General features: G+C 34.3%; 2 protein-coding genes and 1 long non-coding RNA gene across 3 annotated transcripts; 2 read left to right on the top strand and 1 right to left on the bottom strand.

The window, feature by feature from the left end:
• The first annotated feature begins 1,120 nt into the window (after positions 1-1,120).
• Positions 1,121-1,450, top strand: LOC113697972 (protein SMALL AUXIN UP-REGULATED RNA 9-like). Its single transcript, XM_027217610.1, has one exon. It carries the CDS (start codon positions 1,121-1,123, stop codon positions 1,448-1,450), a length of 330 nt encoding a protein of 109 aa, XP_027073411.1.
• A 2,647-nt stretch (positions 1,451-4,097) lies between these two features.
• LOC113698150 (uncharacterized) lies at positions 4,098-6,715 on the top strand. The gene is made up of 4 exons (XR_011817863.1): positions 4,098-4,160; positions 5,055-5,090; positions 5,216-5,265; positions 6,607-6,715. It is a non-coding gene; the product is annotated as an uncharacterized lncRNA (long non-coding RNA).
• A 5,156-nt stretch (positions 6,716-11,871) lies between these two features.
• LOC113700075 (small nuclear ribonucleoprotein SmD3b-like) lies at positions 11,872-14,212 on the bottom strand. The gene is made up of 3 exons (XM_027220518.2): positions 13,994-14,212; positions 12,606-12,662; positions 11,872-12,310 (listed from the first exon to the last, which is right to left on the bottom strand). The coding sequence occupies exons 1-3, from the start codon at positions 14,150-14,152 to the stop codon at positions 12,248-12,250; spliced, it is 279 nt and encodes a 92-aa protein (XP_027076319.1). The 5' UTR covers positions 14,153-14,212; the 3' UTR covers positions 11,872-12,247.
• Positions 14,213-15,795: the final 1,583 nt, after the last annotated feature.

Raw genomic sequence — 15,795 nt, 5'->3', positions numbered from 1 at the left:
GAGATAAAAAAGGGTGATAATTTTGATGCATATATGAGCTCCGTGAGATTGATCTTTTCAATAGGACACTCCTATGCGTTACTACATTTTTTTAAAAAAAATTTAGAATTTTATGCTTTATTTTTTGTGTTTTTCAAAATTTTGTAGACATACTTCCTATATTGAGGAACAAAATTTTTGGCAAATTCACTTTTTAATATGAAAATTTATATAATTGCAAAGGATATATCTCATTTAGGGCATATTTTTTCGAATTTTTCAATCTACAAAGTGCTTTGATTGTTTAAACTGGTATGATGAGAAAAAAAATTTATAACACAAATCAAATTTTATTTTTTATTCTTCTTTTATCTTTTGCTGTTTTAATCTTTCATAGTTTACTCAACGCCGTTTAGGTATTGAAGATTGGTTTCCATTACCTTAGAACTTTTAAGAGGTGATCGAATCCAATTGTTGAGGGAAGCCTTGTATTCCATAGGTCCCAAAATCTAGACGATTTTTCTCAAGTTTGAAAAGGTGTGGAATCCATAACCCATTGAACCTCCAAATTATTACCCAAGAATGATTCTCACCCACAATAATAAGAAATGAAAAGACACTTAGGATATAGTTAGAAAGATATGAATTTTTTATCTTATCATATATGGAACAATCTGACTGTACCATATCCTAATTCTCTAGATCAGTCATTAATAAAATGGGGATTTCATGCACAATCACACTGTCCAAAACACAAATACACACATATGATGAACGGAGATTGGAGTTTATGGTATAGAGTATAGAGTATAGTGGTCCTATTTGTCTACGGGAGGGGTAACAAGAAAACGGGAAAAGGCCAAATGGGGAATGAGTTTGCATGGCCTTGAACAAGACTTCTCAAATAAGAACATCTAAGCCCTGTTAGTTTGTTGCCCCCACACTCCACGTCTTTGTTTCGCAGATAATCTCTCCGTCTTCTTCTTTTTTCCCATAAATACTACTACTACTCCACATTCTCCTCAATTCATCCCCACCTCCTTCCAATCCTTCATTCTCTTTAGCACTTTTTCCTCTTAATACATACAATTTCTATCTCTTCTTTGCCTAGCTGAGCCTTTTTCCTCTAAAGTCCATAAACATGGCTCTTAAGAAAGGAACAAAACATGCCGCTACCCAAACGGCGGCCCTCAAACAAATCCTCAAAAAGTGTTCAAGTTTTGGAAGGAAGAATACGGGTCATGATCATCACGACAATAGCCTTCCACATGATGTCCCAAAAGGCCATTTTGCAGTATATGTTGGCCAAAATAGGACCAGATACATCATCCCCATTTCTTGGCTGGAACACCCGGAATTCCAGAGCTTGTTACAACGAGCTGAAGAAGAGTTTGGCTTCAACCATGAGATGGGCCTCACCATTCCTTGCGATGAAGAAGTTTTTTGCTCTCTATTTTCCATGATCAGATAATTAAGGGAGCTAATGAAGCACGATGGAGTTTCTTGTCATTTGTAGAGGTGGATTAAGGTCTACTATAACATGGATGATGGGCACCACCGGTTACTTAAACTAAGTAGTTTAATTTAAACTAAGTAGTTTAATGCATGGGATATTCTTCATCTGACCATGTGGAAACTAATTGTCTGGTTTTTTTTTTCATTAGTGGAGATATATATATACACGAATTTGGAAATTGGAAATTTCTCTTGTTTGTTACAGTCTAAGATACAGCAGAGCGGAGATTTACAGATTTCCGTTTTTTTTTCCCTTTTTCATATGAATACGAACCATGAAGTTGCGCCAAAACTTGACCATTTGCATTATTTCTCTGGTGAATTCTTTCAAGGCTTATGATTCAATCTAAAATTCGTTCTTGGTCTGAGGTTATGAAGTTCTACCGCGGTCGTTAGCAGTAACATGATAGACACTTGCTTCAGTTAAAGTACGTACTTGATCAATCGTCTGCATTAATCTGCAATCAAGGAACTAACCAAGACATGCATGAAATGAAAGCATACTGTATCATGACATAGTTGTCGAAACTTGTTTCTCTTTCTGGTTCGATCATTTTGTCCAAAAAGTTGAAGATTGAAACGTGTTCTGAAATAAATGTTGGGCTGCATTCGATTTTGGTGGTTATATATCAATTTGAAGAATCGCACGGGCACTAAGAATAATATACAAGGTAAGCCAATAATATTCCTATGAAGATTGTAGGGCTCAAAGATATCTACTTACATAGACATAATTAACATATCTAGTCTATGCGGGAATGGGGAGGTTTTCAATTGGGTTCTGATTGCTGACATGGCAGGCTTCCATTGGCCGATTGGTGATCGTCGCTTCGTGTGAATTCGCTCGCGTGAATTGGTTGTCCAGCCGATTGTTTCTTTTCTTTGTTTTGCTTGGACGTCTGGCTTGGAAGTCTGCCGCTAAATTCTGGCTCCACGTGCCATTGGTTTTTTTCCTTTTCTTTTTTTTTTTTTATTGGATTGGAAGTGCTTTGTTATTGGAAAAAAATGGCAGCTCAATAACAAGTTATTGGACCTCAAAATGGCAGCTTGTTATTGATTCCCCGCTATTAATTGTTATTATTTATTTATTTATTTATTTATTATTTTGGCTCCATTTTTTTAACCCAATAAATCGCATTTACTTACCAATTTTTTACAGTTAATTGTTAATAACTAATTAATAGTGTCGTTTTTTACCCAACAAATCACGTTTAATTAATCACTTTCTTGCAATTATTAACAAAAAATGAGCTTTTGTGTGCTTGTCCAAAAAATCACGTTTAATTACCTTTTTTTTTTAAATTTATTAAAAAATGTCCTCTTTTACTTTGGGTTGGCCAACAAATCAGGTTTAATTCAATTTTTTTGCAATTAATTTCACCGAAATTAAGTTATACTTTCACAGTTTTATTGCTTGATAAATCACATTTACTTACCTGTTTTTATAATTATTAATATTTTTTTTACCCAACAAATCGCTTTTAATTACCAATTCTGTGTAGTTATTAGCCAAAATTTAGCCTCTTTTTTTTGCATGCCAATCAAATCACATTTGGTTTCCTTTTTTAACAATTAATTGTTAATTAATTCATTAATAACGTTACTTTTTTGTTGCCTAACAAATCGCAATTAATTACCAATTTGTTGCAATTAATTGTTATTTAATTAATATGTCTACCTTGCTCCAGCTTCAGAAAACGCTTCTCATTAGTCTTTTCTTCTTTGCTTTTGGTGGTCTTAATTAATGATTCGTAATTAACTACTTTTCTAAATTAACATGCTTAATTACGAATTCTTTGCAATTAATTATGGACCATTTGTTTGTAGCTGGTATTTTGTTTGTTTGGTTTTGATGCATACTTTCTCGATTTCTTCATCCGCCGCTACACACTTCTTGTCATCAGCCTCTTTTTGTTGACGGTTGATTGTACCTGAGCTGTTCACTATATTACCCATCCCTTCTGACTGCATTTACGCTTCCACTCAAAAGCTCTTGTAGTCTTTTTGTCCTTTGCTTGGGTTATGTCTGTAAATCTGCAAAAAAATAACTTTTCCCCGTTGTCAACTATCAGCTCTTTTGCTCCCGTTGATTGACATTGTTTTGTGTTTTGCATTTGCACAATGGTTATGCAGTTTCTCTGGCTTTCCACACCAGATTTTCTACTGATCATCATCATGATCAGTGGTAACGGTGCATCTACTGCTTTCTTTTCCATATTCTATTGCTCTTGTTTCTTTGCTAGACAGAAAGACCTACCTCATAAGTATTGTTCTTCATTTTTCTTTAGCTATTTTGAACCTTCCTTTTTCCCAATTTATTGGTTTGGTTTTAGTTTGTGCTGGTGTTGTTGTTGCTGCTTCCTGGTGAGCATGTTGGTTTTACGCTTCGCTTTCCTTTGTTTTTCTCTAATTCTTCAAATATTTCGGAATTGCTGTCAAACTGCTTTGTTTCTTATTTCTTGCTTGCTTCTTTGTTTTTCTCAAGCACTGGTTCGACCATTTTAATTTTTTTCTGTCCCTTCAAAATTATCATCACCGAATCAGCTTCTCTTTTTACTCTCTTGTTTTTTTGTCACCTTTCTTATTATCTTTTACATGATTGTGGTTTCTTTGATAGCTTCTGCTATTATTCAGTTGTGCGGTGTTGGACTTCTTCATACACACTGGTTAGTTATTCTAATTTTGCTTTTCTTTTATTCTTTTCTCTATATTCTATCCTTTAATTTGTACATCCTTGACATGCATTTTCTGATGCATTATTACTTGCATCCTTGACCATCAATTGTTACTTTTTTTTGGACCACAATTTTTTGTGTGATCTTGTAGATCGCTCACTATTTTTTCATCTGACTACTCACAGGTTTTATCTTCTCACCTTTGTTTTCCCTTTTTTATGTATAATTTCTTCCTTTTTTGCTTGCCATAACTTTTCTGTATAATTCTTTTTTTTTCTTTTGGGAACCACAAAAAATCTCCCTCGGCCTCTAAGAAGAGGAAATAAAAGGGTGTTTCAAAAAAAACAGGCAAGTCTCCATAACTCGCTAAACATATCATGATCTGTTAATATTTTGTTTTGTTTTCTTGTTACCTAGATCGACATGATTTGCATATCTTGAAGACTAATGCATATCTTGAAGAAGGAAAGAATAGTTCAGTTTTTGGCAAAATGTTCACTTCAGGTTTGCCTTTGGTTTTTTTTTTTTCTAGCATTTTTTTGCTGATCTTTCCTTGGCTAAAAGCAACAAATCACCTTTCTCCCTTCCTTTGTGTCCTTTGCATGTTATGCTTTTGGATTTTATTACAAAAGGAATATATTCAACTTGAAAAAGTATTGCATCGGTATGAACTGGATGTGAAATTTTGGAAATGCATTTTAGATGTTTAGTGCTTAATGTTTGATTATTAATTGGGAAACACAATTTCTTCACTTCATGCTAATCCTTATGCTTTATTGTCATTTTCTTGTTCCTTACTGTGGTGTCACATATCCTATGATAGATTTGATGGTCTAACATATTAATTATTTATGCTCTCTCATAAGTTTCAAATGTTTGTTGTAGCTTGAGATGTTAAGATTTGCGAATTCTTTTCTCAAGGTGAGCATTGTATTGACTCTCTGTCTTTTTCCCATAGAGAAAAGTTAATATGATTTCATTTTTCCTTTTATTTTTCCTAATAAATTTTATTTTTCTGATATTTATTTATACTAAATTTTTGTTAGATGAAGGAACAAAGCAAAAAGGAGGCTAATTTTTCCATTTAGCCTTAATGGTATGTTTTTGATGTTTTAGTGTTCTCTTCATTTTTTTCTTAGCATTTTACTATAATTTTCTGGTCACTTTACCCTATTTACTATTCTTGGAAAAAGTGGAGTATGAAATTTTGTGAAGATACTGCATTTCCTTTTGATTTAGAGTCTGTTTCTTTAGTATTTTACCTATTTTAGTAAATTCATCACTAAGAGGTTGCAAGTCTTCTTTGGCTGCTCCATTCCTTTAAGATCTTTAGTCCAGGTTTAATAGCATTTGTTTTCACCCTATTTCATTTAAAGTTATGATTACTGATGAAATCATTATAAATTTTTTCTCTACTTTGATGGTGTCATTTTTGAATAACTCTTTAGATGTAGTAATTTCTAAGAAAATGATGTACATAGACTGATTGTAGCTTTTGTTACTCGCTGTCCTGTCCCTCCTAATGATTTCATGTTTGAGTAGTCAGAATGATGTAACTGAAATGGCTAAAAGAACCTTAAGATAAGATCTTTGTATGTAGAAAAAAAATGTTCATGTGCTCCATCCCAGTTGTAAGTTTAAATATTGCCGCCCTAAATTTCTAGCCAAATTGTGTATAGTGGGGAATGATCAATAGGTGGTGATTACTCCTTAGCTTCTCCCTACCTTTTCTCAATTAGGCAACTAGAATTTTCTAATACCTTTATGTAAAAAAGAAAATTAAAATCTAAGAATTACATAGAGAATAGATTGCGTTTTAGGATTTAAAAAATAAACTCTAACAAATACCAAACTAATATATTGAAATTTCTCTGTAGCTTTTGCTTGATTTTTTGGAGCTTTTTGTTTTGTCATTGAGCTTTTTACGAAAGAAGAGAAAATTTTCTTTCAATTTAAATTGATGTCCTATGTTCATTCATGTTGTCTTTGCGAAAATGTGGCATGAATGAAATATAACTACATGATTTATAGGCTCAAATGCATATGTTGTTTTTGATTTTCTGTTCTTTATTTATACCTAGCATTCATGTTTGAGAAAAAATTGGCTGGCAGGAGGTATTTATCCAAATAAGATGGTGGCTCAAAATGCATCTGCTGTTTATTGGCTTTCTATTCTTTATATATATATCCAACATTAATGTTTGAGAAAAAGTTGAATGGCAAGAGGTATTATTCAAATATATTGGTGGCTTAAACTTAGGAGTAGGGAATGTGTTCTTGACGACTTTGTTTTATATTTCATGCTTTAGTATTTCCTTACAATTTTGCCATGAAGTGTGGCAAAAACTACGGATGCGTTACCTGTGATTTAACAAGATTGTCATTCTACTATTTACACAAAATGTTATTAAATTCTAATATGATTCCTTCTTGTCAGATCTGATTGATATTTAGATAGCTGGAACTTGGAAGCTAATGGAAGCTCATGGAATTTTGTCATGAATGCTTGATACTTTGTTTTATCCTTTCCAATATCTTTACCAAAAGTCATTATTTACTTCAACATCCACTTGCTATAGTATAGATATCAAACTGTGTCTTGATTTTTTTTTTTTTAAAATTTTGACCACTAATGCATAGTTCCACTATAATTGGCTGATTGAACGCGACGCTAGATAAGGAAAGACGAGAGGCATTTTTTAGATATAGCAGTCAATATTTCTGGATTAATGTATCTTATATCTTAAATTTTACTTTTCACAGCTAATGAGATGCATCATACAGTTGGAGAGCTTATCTCAATTATGTGTGATTATGCTCTTCAACTTTATTAGTATTATTTCTTTTCTTAATTGAAATGTTGACAAAATGCTTCATTATCTACCACATACAGAAATGATAAAAAAATAATTTTTAGTTGGAAAATAAAGCCAATGAGGGCTCTGGTCATATTAACCTCTTAACTTCCTACTGGGCACGTTAAACTTGTAACTTCACACCGCACATAGTGCGGTGTTCCTCTCCTAGTATCCTGTAAACCATGTAAGTCATTGGTGCACATCTTAAACGGAAGCAACGTCCTTATGCTTACAGTCTCTGATACAATAAACTGAATACACCTACCAAGTTTTTCAAAAAAAGCAATTCTTTTTATTTTGTTTGGTTCAAAGGAGATTTTGAGTCCTTGGAGAAGGAAAAAAAAAATAGAAGAATTGAAAGTCGAGTAAGTGGTCTTACGATCTACGAAGAGTTGAGTGAGATGGTAAATTGGAAAGGATTGTAAATAACGAGAAAAAAAATTGACCTTACAATCAACTAACTAATGATATATTTTTATTTATACAATTTCATAATCATCTAACTAATGGCTTACTATTATTTACACAAGTATTAAGAGTTAGCTCAATATAGCCAAAGGCCTCAACATTAAAAAAAAAAAAAAACTTGTTTTTTACAATATGCATGCACTCTCGCATTACAGATGTGAGTACATACTAAGATGAATGATATACACATTCAAATATATTAAGCAACTCACCAACCTTTTGATGCACCGCAAAGTTTTTAGTGTCACTTTGACAATTTCATTCCGTGGACCTGGAAACCGATATTTTTTCGTAGTCTATGATCACACGTTACATGCAACTTGAGTGGATCAAGTCCCATTCTCCTTTTCATAAAAGAAAGCGAAATACTTGAAGTTACATAACTTGGACTTGCACATCATCATCATCATGGTGTAAAATGAATTACCAATAAAGTCTTTGCTTCTTATCCTTTTAAAAAAAATGATAATACTCTAAAAAAACGCCATTATGATATTTCCAATATCAAAGAAAATAAAAACGCCATTATGGAAAACTAAGGTTTTCTGTTAAAGAAAAAAAAAAGAAAGAAAGAATGTAGGGACGTACTCATCAATTCTCTTATAATTGAAAAACAAATAATCCGACATTGAAATTCTTTTTGTCCGTTAAAAACTTTATGGTACAATAAATCTATAAGGATGCTACTGATTTTTCCCTATTTTAAGTGATAATTTGGCGTTCAAAAGGTCCCATATGTATGCTAATTGCCCAGGTTACCCGAACCAATGGCAATAGTGATAACGACGGCATTTGTAATTAATAAGGGTCAATCGTTAAGAGAGGCCTTGAGTACTGCTTAATTCATTGTAAAAGTGAGATTACTTTGAGAAAATGTCTAAATACATAGATGTAATAAATATGAATACGTGCATGCCTTCACGTAGTAAATTCATTGTATCATCGAGTGTTTGAGCAATCCTTGAAAGAAAAAAAGAAGAATATGATTGATTGACGGTGATAGTTAATATCGCACTGAAGTTTGATTTTCGTTCATTTTCATTTTCTTTCTCCTGCATGAGTTTTAAGCAATGGCTTTTGGTCTTGCAGATCATCATTAAGCAGGGAAGTCAATTAGTGAGCTTTATTATGTAGAACAGAAGTTAGGTTAATCAATTCCATCAATCATCAAATATTGATTGGGCATGGTTTCATAAATCGACCAGGACCTGTTGGAAACATATTCTGCCTTGCACATGCAGTTGGGACCTCCAAATGGTCCCCTAATTCAATGGTTTGATTAAGTTCACACAATTGAAGATTAAGATTTTGGTCTCTGGATTTGGATTGGACGTAAGACCTAATACTATTAGGGTTTATTGAGGGAACCGAATAAAGAAAATCCATACTCATATGCGTAGTAGCAATTAGAAGCTGATCAAAAACAATTTCCCTTTTGATGAAATTAAGGAGACGCGGAGCACATGCTAATAAAACTCTGATTGATAAGAGAGGCGTTAAACCCTCACATCATCCTCCATTCATTCTTCAAAAAGTAGGACGTGTTGATATGTCCCAAACACTTGCTTAATATCAGCTTTAATTAACACTTGCTTAATTAGTTGCTTTAACGTGTGGACTGTATATATGGTTTATCAGTTGTTTTCTTCACTCTGTTTGGCAGTTAAAGCTGTGCATTAGAAGTGACCCCTACCCCCCCCCCCCCCCCCCCCCCCCCAAAAAAATTTAGCTTAGCATATTTGAATGACTAATTAGTGAAGGCAGTTATCCTTTCTTCTTTGCTTTATTTATCCACACAACCCAGAAATATATACAATTCTGAAAAACAAGTTAACTTTTAATAACAGTAGAAATGCGAAATTTGGGTTTTACTTGACCCTTCACTAATTCACTTAGCTCGTATCTTACAACTAAAATACGAATTGGCATTAAATTTTTAAAAGAAAAATGGCGGATGATATTGAGATTTCTAGAAAAGCTTTGTGGTTAAATCCTAAGATTCAGTCGAAATGGAACTCAATTAATTAGACTTAAGCAACTGCGTCGGAGCTTTTTACATACTTATTATATATGTTTTTTGAGTCTCAATCACCTTAAGCTAGCTAGTATGTCATACATTTCATGAATATATATATATATATATATATATATATATTGGAAAGTCAAACTAAAGCAAAAAACTTGAAATTTCTGTTCACACAAAAGCAGAAAAGTCTTCCCATCGGGTCAAACAAGCATTTTCAGTAGAAAGAAGGCCTATTCAATGCATAAATTAAACCCCCCCTTGTAATAGTAGTCAATCTTTCGAAGTCATTGCGATCGCCATTAGTGGTCCAACCATTTATCTGAAATTGACATCTTTTGGCAACTTCACCGTCGAATTTTCTGACTTCCATACCCAAGTCAACGTCAAGTACGTACCTTCGGCGCACTTTGGAGAGCCAAAACCATTGATCGCTACCGCTCAAGAACTTCAATTCGGAGAACACTTTTGTTGTGCTTGAAGACTAAAGAAAAATTATACCAAACGTTTGGTTGTTGCACTATTATATTTCCCAGATCAGCTGCCAGGCTTTGATACAGATGAATTTTGGCAGTCCCTTTCTGTGGCCTGTACAGTGTCTCTATGCCTGTTCATGCATAGAAATAATGTGGCAAGAGAGACTCTTGTTTGTGAATTGTGAATCAAACACTTGGGATGGATAGGATTTGATTTAAGCTGTAGGGAAGTTCTGTTGCATCTAATTCATAGCGTGACTACTTGTGCTAGGAAGAGTTTTATTACACAATTCTGTCTTCATCATCGGGCTTTCATCGACACCACACAATCTGGAGAACAATACTAGTACTGTTAACTAACGTCTTTTGCGATAAAGAAGTCCTTTCCTTTTTGGGAATGACAGATGTGTGAATTTCAATTTTAGAATTGGTTGGTGGAACATTAGATTGGTTTGTGGCGATTAGCTTTGTGGTCATTGTTACACGAGAAAGAAAGAGTACTACGGTATTATAGTAGTATAACAAAAGAAGGTATTATTGTATAACTTGCTGTTATTTCAAAACCTGAATCTCGAGTGAATCGAGAGGAAGGGGGCCGGTGTGAAACATAAAATTAGGAATTTTTTGCTAATAATATCCTTACAAAAGTCTACTTTCGAAAACAAATGCATCAGCGAAGAAGAAAAGAGATAAGAAAAGTACCCTTCTTGCTAACACAACTTTTCTTAAAACGCATCTTCGGCGAAATCAAATTTCCATCATCAGAGGTCAAGATGAGTTCGATGAAAGTTCAGCGAAAGAAATTCGAGCAGAAGCGAGCCAGTGAGTCAGGAGGAGGGAGACGGTTGATGACTATTCACTGGTCTATTTTCTATGTCTCCAAAAATTTTTTTTTTAACGGAGACGATAAATCTATTCTATCCTACATTAGGGGGAGGGGCGGAGCTAAAGAAGTCCAAAGGTAATTCGAAAGGGACTGAACCACCACCGTGCACCCGACTGAATATTTTTTAAAGCAAAACCACTTAACGTGGCAATTGAAGCACTGAAATTTTGAAGCACTCAAATCTGAGGACACTAAAATTTTGAAGCACTGAAAGTGAAAACCCACTTAACCTTAGGTGGAATACCTTACCCCAAAAAAAAAAAAAAATCTTTTAAACCGTAATTTTGTTCGCATCAGATATTTACACCTTTATCCACCAACTTAAGAAGGCGTTAAAACTTTTTGAATATGCAGAAGTAAACACCTTTGCTCCATCACTCATAAAAAGGAGTGTATTTTAAGGCGGAAACGAAATGTAGCCTGCAACTGTTCCAGATAGTCAGTCACATATTGTTTTTGGCTACTGGATCCAGCAAATGGACTTGGAAAATCAATCATCCTGCTGCATACAGATATAGTGAGTGAGCATAAATAGACGGAGTAGGAATGTACAATCCAGGCTATATCTCGTCATAGCCCTCAATCAGTAGACGAAAGAGGAAAGATTTTCCAAAATGGAGAATTTCAAGCAAGATGTCTGTTTTGGTGCACATTGGGCCAAAAAACATCTGAGTTAGAATTGCTCCATTTCATTTAAAGGGCCATGAGTTGGATAGGGTTCCAATTCGCATAATTTAATTTCTACTTCAAAGGTAGTTCAATTCGTCAGAGGCACAAATAATCTGCCTAATGGCCGCTCATTCAATATAACCACGAAGTTTTGAATCTTCCAACCAGTAGGCAGTAAAAGGTGTTTCCGTAGCAGCCCGGGCAGCGGTTAATGAAAGGGTACACGCATTTCTGGATTATCAACTACGTTTCACCACCAAAAACTAACCTCTCCTCCATAGCCTTTGCAATCCTGATAATCATTCAAACTCTGGATCCATCCTTTTCAAAAAGCTTATTGCATTGCTCGCTATTTGCATCCGCACAAGTAATTACGGATGGAGGCAATTTGCTATTTCCACGTTACAGCGGAATACGACTTCCCACATCGACTTCTTTCGCTACATGACTAACAGACAGCCAATCGATTTGGTTTACATCAAATTTTAGAATCAGCTAAAACAGAAGCGTAAATTGGAAAACCATTCACGTCTCTAAATGAGCACTAGCCAAGTTCAAAAGCGTACATAATTCTTAAGGTCTCAAAGGCCAAATATTATCCTATACCAAATTGGGCTGCGGAACATGGGTTTGATGATCTCCCGTGCATAATATACGAGCTTTGATGCTCTTAAGATTACAATCATATTATGGAATGATCACCTCCTTACAGGTGGCACAACGCCCCTGCCAGGTGGACCTCCACGACCAGCAGCCTGAGCCTGCATACACGGATGGCACAGTCAGGCAAACTTCACCCCACAAAACTTAATTTGTAACCCCATATATTTCTCCAAGCTAATCATTTTACATACTCCATACAACTAAATTTTCTTTGTTTTACAGTATTTGTTAAATCCCAGTTCTAGAGAGGCTATCCAGCATTGCCTTTTCTTGACAATAGATCATAATGCATTTCAGAACTTACAATAAAGATATGGAGTGTCATTCCTAACTTTTGGATTTAAATAAATGATCTTGGAGTATAAGATGCAAAAGTCACGAAATAGATCTTACCCTGGCTCTCATGGCAACAGCACGTCCCCGTCCAACGCCAAGTGCTGAACCCTTGTCCTTCAAAAGATAATATAAAAAGTGTAAGCAGAGCTGTGATGGTCACAAATACACTCTAATACACATAGGCAAATTGGGAAAGCACCTTGATTCTAGCTTCTAAACGTTTGAACATTAAAGCATTCTTAAGCATATCGGGAATCACCATAAACCTGATAAAAATTTGTTTTACCCGCAATCAGAACTCAGAAAGCAGTTGAGAGAATCAGAAAACATTTTATCAAAAAATCCCACTATTAGTTCATTCTTCGCCGAATTATATAGATGATCTAGCAACGATGGAATTTATATTCTGTTTACTGAATCGCATGAAATTTTACCCAACTCCATATCTGGAATAGGCAGTCAAAAACAATTGAAGTCTTGAAGCTAATTTGCTTCAGTTCAGAGGTTCAAAAAAGAAGATATCAGGATTGAGGCGGCTGAAGATGTAAATTATATCAGTGCTTCAAAGATCCATGAAAGGATAAGAGATTGTTCATAAGCTATCAACAATTCAAAAAGAGATCTTACATTTTGTAGCCATTGATGTAGAAGAAATTATATGGCACTGGAAATAATTGCTTATGAATGTCAAAAATGACAGGTCCAATTTTAATGAAATTATCAAGGGAGGAATACTCTTAAAACCAGCTGTCAGTTAAAATAAGTATGATAAATGAGCATCCACAGGTCAAAAAGTTCCTTACAACCTCAACCCCAAGTAGTCCTGACACTCTGTGAACTCTAAAGCATGTGTGCAGAAGACACTTAATTTGTTGTAAAATCTGAGACGTGCATCTGACACCTAAAGGACACGTCATAAAATAAGATGCATAAATCTGCAATAAAAACACATATTAAAGACCTAACCCACAACAAAAAAAACACATATTAAAGAACGGTTTTGCATGTAAGATCAAAGAATTTAAAAAAAGAAAATACACGACCTGGAATTCAGTTGGATAGAATTTTGTTATATGAGAACATATTGCCAATAATAGTTTTAAAATACTTTTGCCACAAACATGAAATTCTTACTAGGAAAACCTATATAAATCATTTTTGAGCACAAATACAACTGACTGTCCCCGTGTTCTGAATAGCATTCACCACCCAACCCATGTTACCCCCTTAAAGAGTGAATAGATTTCAGTTCCAATTTACTAACATCCCATAGTTTCAATTTTCCTGCCACAGAAAATCATCGTAGGCTTCCGCCCATCATGCATTGGAATCAAAGTGAAAGAAAAAGGCATTACGAAGCTCAAAAGCAGCATAAAGACACCGGAAACAGAAAAGCACTTTCACAATTCTTAATGAAGGGCAGAATAACATTGGAACGAGAGTACCTTAGCCGTGAAAGTGATGTTCTTGAGCTGGCAATTCCAATTGTCTTCGCATTCAACCATGCTGCCTCTGTAGAGCTCTCCGTTCTTCAACTCTACGGTCACGATGTGTCCTGTGGCTTCGTGTAGAAGCTTCACCGATATACCTAAGCTACGACTCATTGCTATTGCTATTTCCTGCTATGCTCCTTACGTAAAACCCTAAACCCAAAGTCCAGCAAGAAAACTACTAAAAATTAATTAGCAGTAACTATATACCAGTAAATCCAGCACAATGCTTAGAAAAAAAATTTAAAAAATCGTAGACAAACGTAAAAATAAAAGTGTACAATCAATTCTAAGAATTATAGCAAAAAAAAAAAAACAAAGATGCATACAAGAGTACAAACGTAAAAATAAAAGTGTACAATCAATTCTAAGAATTATAGCAAAAAAAAAAAAAAAGCAAAGATGCATACAAGAGATTGAAATTTGTGAGATTAAAAGTAAATAAATAAATAAAAGGCGAGAAGAGAGAGATAAAATAAAGTAACGTTACTGGATAAAGAGGTAGAGAAGTATATCCTCGCCGTTGGCTGCCACCGGAAGATGCTGCGTTGTGGTTCAGCTAGGAGAACTGTGTCTTCACCTAGCGGCGAGGATAGGGAAAGTTAATACTGTGGCTGCGTACAAGTGAGATCCGCTATTTGACCCGCCCATGCTTCCTAATCTTTTCCTAACTTTTTATTGCCTGGGGCCTTGGGCCTTGGACTTTTACTTGGTTAGAGACCATTACTAGTTACTAGTTAGTAGTTACTACTAACTAGGTATTAGCTTCTCTATATTTTTACTTTAGTAGGAATAACACAAAAAGGAAAAGGCTTTTTGAGTTGGAGAAAAAAAAACTAAAGGGTAATGGCAATGGTTTTGGCTTGAAAATAAGAGGTTATGCAAAATTTAACAAGGATTTTAAAAAAAATAAAAAGCAGGACAAAGTAAATTTTGCAAGTCCACGTGTTATGGCAAATAGGCCCGCATGAAGAAAAGATAACAAGATATTAAAACTACTTTTAGTTTATGAGAATTTGTGAAAGTAAATAGTTTTCTTTTTTTTAATAAAAAATTACCTAGAAACGGTGTAAGGTTGGACATAAACTCTGACCTATTTATTAAAAAATTCCAAAAAGTACATGATAAAGAGGATATACACTTCTCAAATTTAACTGATTGAAAATTTTACAAACTTTTAAATGGTTTCGACATACTCCACATTCATAGTATTCTGAAGGTGTTAGAGTTTTTTACTTTAAATTTTGTTGCATTTGTATTGTTTTACTGCTAGTTTTGAACTTCTTTGAAATTATTTGGATGAATTGATCATCATCGATGTATTGATCTCTATCACTCTTTGTGAGTAGTCTGCTTCTTTATTGTTGTCATCGTTGATTATTCGAAAAACACTTGAGCAATTACCTTCAAGAAATGAATATGTTATGTAATACTAGCACATAAATGAAGTAAACAAATTTTGGATTACCGTTTCATATACAAGGAGGTCTACATTTATGATACATATAAAAGATTTCAAATGTGAATACAGATAATGTGGTGTAAATTTAAGTTAGATCATATAAAAATATATGTACATTAAACGTTAATCTAAAACTTTACAAGGGATGATGGGAGGAGATGAAGAATCCGCATTGGACTATACTACTTACATACAAGCATAGCAAGCTTCTAACGCAGATTGTCAATGACCATTAGGTTAGCCTCAAGGGTCAAACTCATATCCAAATGGATAAAAACCAGCCCCAAATAACCCG

Source organism: Coffea arabica, chromosome 7c, assembly GCF_036785885.1.
Source record: "Coffea arabica cultivar ET-39 chromosome 7c, Coffea Arabica ET-39 HiFi, whole genome shotgun sequence".
Classification (NCBI taxonomy): Eukaryota; Viridiplantae; Streptophyta; class Magnoliopsida; order Gentianales; family Rubiaceae; genus Coffea; species Coffea arabica.
The sequence above is the reverse complement of the archived record's forward strand: the minus strand, read 5'-3'. Positions and strand labels throughout refer to the sequence as shown.